The sequence below is a fragment of the Sapajus apella genome, unplaced genomic scaffold (genome assembly GCF_009761245.1).
Source record: "Sapajus apella isolate SASKATOON/1434 unplaced genomic scaffold, GSC_monkey_1.0 scaffold31, whole genome shotgun sequence".
In the NCBI taxonomy this organism is placed as follows: domain Eukaryota; kingdom Metazoa; phylum Chordata; class Mammalia; order Primates; family Cebidae; genus Sapajus; species Sapajus apella.
Window position 1 is genome coordinate 21,592,887 of NW_022436971.1, and position 3,336 is coordinate 21,596,222.

At 44.0% G+C, this 3,336-nt stretch overlaps 1 protein-coding gene across 1 annotated transcript in view; it reads right to left on the reverse strand.

Moving 5' to 3' along the window:
• Window positions 1-224: 224 nt before the first annotated feature.
• The window catches only part of DCDC2C (doublecortin domain containing 2C), a 153,852-nt gene continuing 150,740 nt past the window's right edge, over window positions 225-3,336 (reverse strand). Inside the window, exon 11 of the mRNA XM_032294231.1 lies at window positions 225-484. Coding sequence (XP_032150122.1) covers window positions 429-484 — 56 coding nt within the window. The 3' untranslated portion in view covers window positions 225-428. The remainder of the gene's footprint in view (window positions 485-3,336) is intronic.

Sequence of the window (3,336 nt, forward strand, 5' to 3'; positions counted from 1 at the left end):
TTTTCACGTTGAACTAATCATTCAGAAGGTATACTTTAAATTTCACATAGCAAAGGTTATCAGTACCTGTTTTTGTGACAACCTCCAAGTTACATACAAATAAGATACCTTCCCATACACATTCCAGGAAAAAAAAAATCATGAGGGAAAAATACACACAGCGTTTTTCAAATTTCTCTCACTTTCAGGATGATCTTTATGGGGCTTAAGGATAAACAACCATGTTTCATTCTTTAAAATGTTTACTAAAAAGAAATATCACCGAGAAACAGAGTAAGAAGAATATGGGGCTCAACTGGGAAACCTTGTCCTTAGCTTTTGAGAAGACACCACTGTGTGGGGCTTTAGTTTCACCCCAGATGTGATTTTCTTGCTGTTAAAATGTCCATATGTGAGATGGAAGCCCCATAGTTGAAGAAAAGTGGACTTCAGGTAGATAATAAAGGTGGTTTTGTTAATCTACAGGTTTCCACTCCCGGGCCATCTGAAAGACATAGAAAAGCAGGTTAACAGAAACCATCTCCAAGCTGTGATCTGGCCACAGTTTGCTTCTGGTTCTCCCAGGAGCTGGCATTTCTGTTAGAGTCTGGACTCTGGGTGTTGTTCCTGGGAAGGGCGGGTGGGCCCCGGGACCTGCAGCATGCACAGCTCCTCATGGCACACATACGGCAACATGCCACATGCAGAACGGCCGCAGGAAACAACCTGGAACACTGATTTCAAAATCAGATTTTGTGCAGTGCTGGTGGCCGCTCCACTTCGGTTCATCTGAACAGCCCTTGCCACTCCTTTGCCCCTTCCTTCATCTTCTCCCGCTTCTCACCCCACGGCCCCCATCCTGACCAACCAGGTTGAGTGTGCTGAGTCTACAGCACTGTTTGAATCTGCATCGTTTGGTTCAATTATGATGCTGAATAACTCTTTTGAAGAGCTATTTAAGCCATCTTCCTAGTACCAAGACCACTCTAAAACTAAGCCCCAAAATGTGAACATCATCTAGAGGCAACATTTAAAAAAAAATTTTTTATTATGTATCCATTAAGTAAAATGACTGTCTTTTACCTCTAGCAAAATGTTCGGAGGTTAATTCCACTTGATTCATACAACAATTCTATGCTAAGGAAGATAGAATACTATAATACACCCGAAATCAAATTTTAAAAAAGAAGAAGCCTGGGCAACATAGTAAGACTCCATCTCTCCAAAAAAAAGAAAAGTAGTCAGACATGAGAGCTCATGCCTGCAGTCTCAGCTACACCGGAGGCTGGAGTGGGAGTACAGTTGAGCCTGCCATCGTGCCATTGCACTCCCGCCTGAGCAATAGAGCAAGACCCTGTCACAAGAAAAAGGGGGAGGAGGAGGAAGGGAGCAGGTGAGGGAAGGAGGGAGCAGGGAAGAAGGAAGAAGAGGACAAAGAAGAAGGAGGAGGAGGAAGAAGCAGAAGACGAGGAGGAAGGGAGGGAGGGAGGGAGGAAGGAAAGAAAAACATGAGTTCCAGTCCCATCCTTGCTCCCTCCAAGCTACAGGTCTCATGTGACTTCAAGCGAGCCACATAATCCCTATGGGTACTTCACAGTACAATGTCTGTTGGAAATTCTCTGATCTCTAAATTTGTTTCCAGCTCTAACAATCTATGATCCCATTGTTCTCATTTTACAGAAGACAGCTAACGTTCAGGGAGAAAAAGTAAATTGTTCAAGACCCTGTGGTCAACAAATGGTGGAGCACAGGCCAGGGCCTGGCTCTCTAGCCCTAACCCATTCCTTCCACAGCAGCTTGCTGGTCTAAACCACAGGCACAAAGGCAGCTGGAAGAGAATTCACCCACAAAAGCCGTGAGAAATGCAGTGTTTCAAAGCTCTTTTCCACCACTAAAATATATACCATATACTTACCATGGAGTCAAATCAAAGTAGATGTGCTCTCTAGCAGAAACTTATTAATTAAAAAACACTCAAGATGAGACGGTGTTGGTTTCTATTTGATCACAAATTTCCCCCTTAAAGTGTAACAAATGCTCCAGTGAAGTCTAACAACAAATCCAGAAATGGAAATATGGTGAATAATACTTTTTCTTTCTCCTTCCATGTGCAACACTGTCTATACCACTAATTGGCAGATAGTGTGAGACTGGTCTGATCTTCAAGAGGACTTGAACCATCCCAGAATCCCCGTTGCCATCTTTGAGCTGGCCGGCAGGAAGCTCAGCTAACCTAAAGTCAAGGGCAGGCCTCATCTTAGCAGGGACTCTGCCTGTCTTCTCTTGCTTGGTAACAGAAACAAAAGACACCTACCCACATGGAGTAACTGGAGTAGCCGACATTTCTTAGTGCCTTCTGTGTGTCCAGGGCCTTTCTGCTTATGATAAGCAATTCTCCCAACAGCCTATGAATTAGTTATTATTATTAGCTCTAAACTGAGACATGGACCTTAAGGAGGGGAGAAGCCCAATCTGCATACTGACTTGAGAGTCCATTCTCTTAGCCACCAAAAATGTACATAGGTTTCTACAGTCCATTTAGGACATACAAGGCATATATATATACCTATATTGGCAAAGAGATGTACATATAAGTGTTTTGTGTGTAGATAAAAATAGACATGCATAGTTATTATAATATGCCTTAATTCACTTTTTAAAAGGAAGAATAAATTACAGATAACTATGTGACATGTGCCATTCGTAAGGTGGCTAAGTCACTCTGGAATGCCAGGTATGGGCTGACAGCGTGAGAGGAGAAGGTCTGCCCCAACAGGCAACACTTCACCCAGTCTCACCACCCACCCTCTTCCCTCCCAGACTTGCACAGTTAGGGGCTAGAGGAAGGAATTCCAGATGAAGTTAGGCTAACAACATGTTTTTAAAAACTTTAAGTCTTGCCACCAAAATATGAAATTCACAATTTTAATATTCCACCAGTATACCTCTTTAGCATAATGTGAAAAAATGTCTACTTTTATTTTCATTTGTCTTGTGATCCGTCCTAGTTTGTTTTCTTCATGACATGGTTGGCATTTTGTTCTCATGGGATTTGTTCTTTTATTTGTTACCCCCCTGAGTTGTGTATTTCTAAGATGGCCATGCCAGGCATGGCTGAGTGGGCAACTCTGGCCTCTCAGGTGTCTGCTCTCAGCATGACTGTCCCAAGGATGGCTGCATGGGGGGCTCTGGCCTTTCAGGTGTCTGCACTCAGGATGACTGTCCCAAGGACGGCTGTGTGGAGGACTCTGGCCTCTCAGGTGTCTGCACTTGCGACGACTGTCCCAAGGACAGCTGTGTGGAGGACTCTGGCCTCTCAGGTGTCTGCTCTCGGGATGACTGTCCCAAGGACGGCTG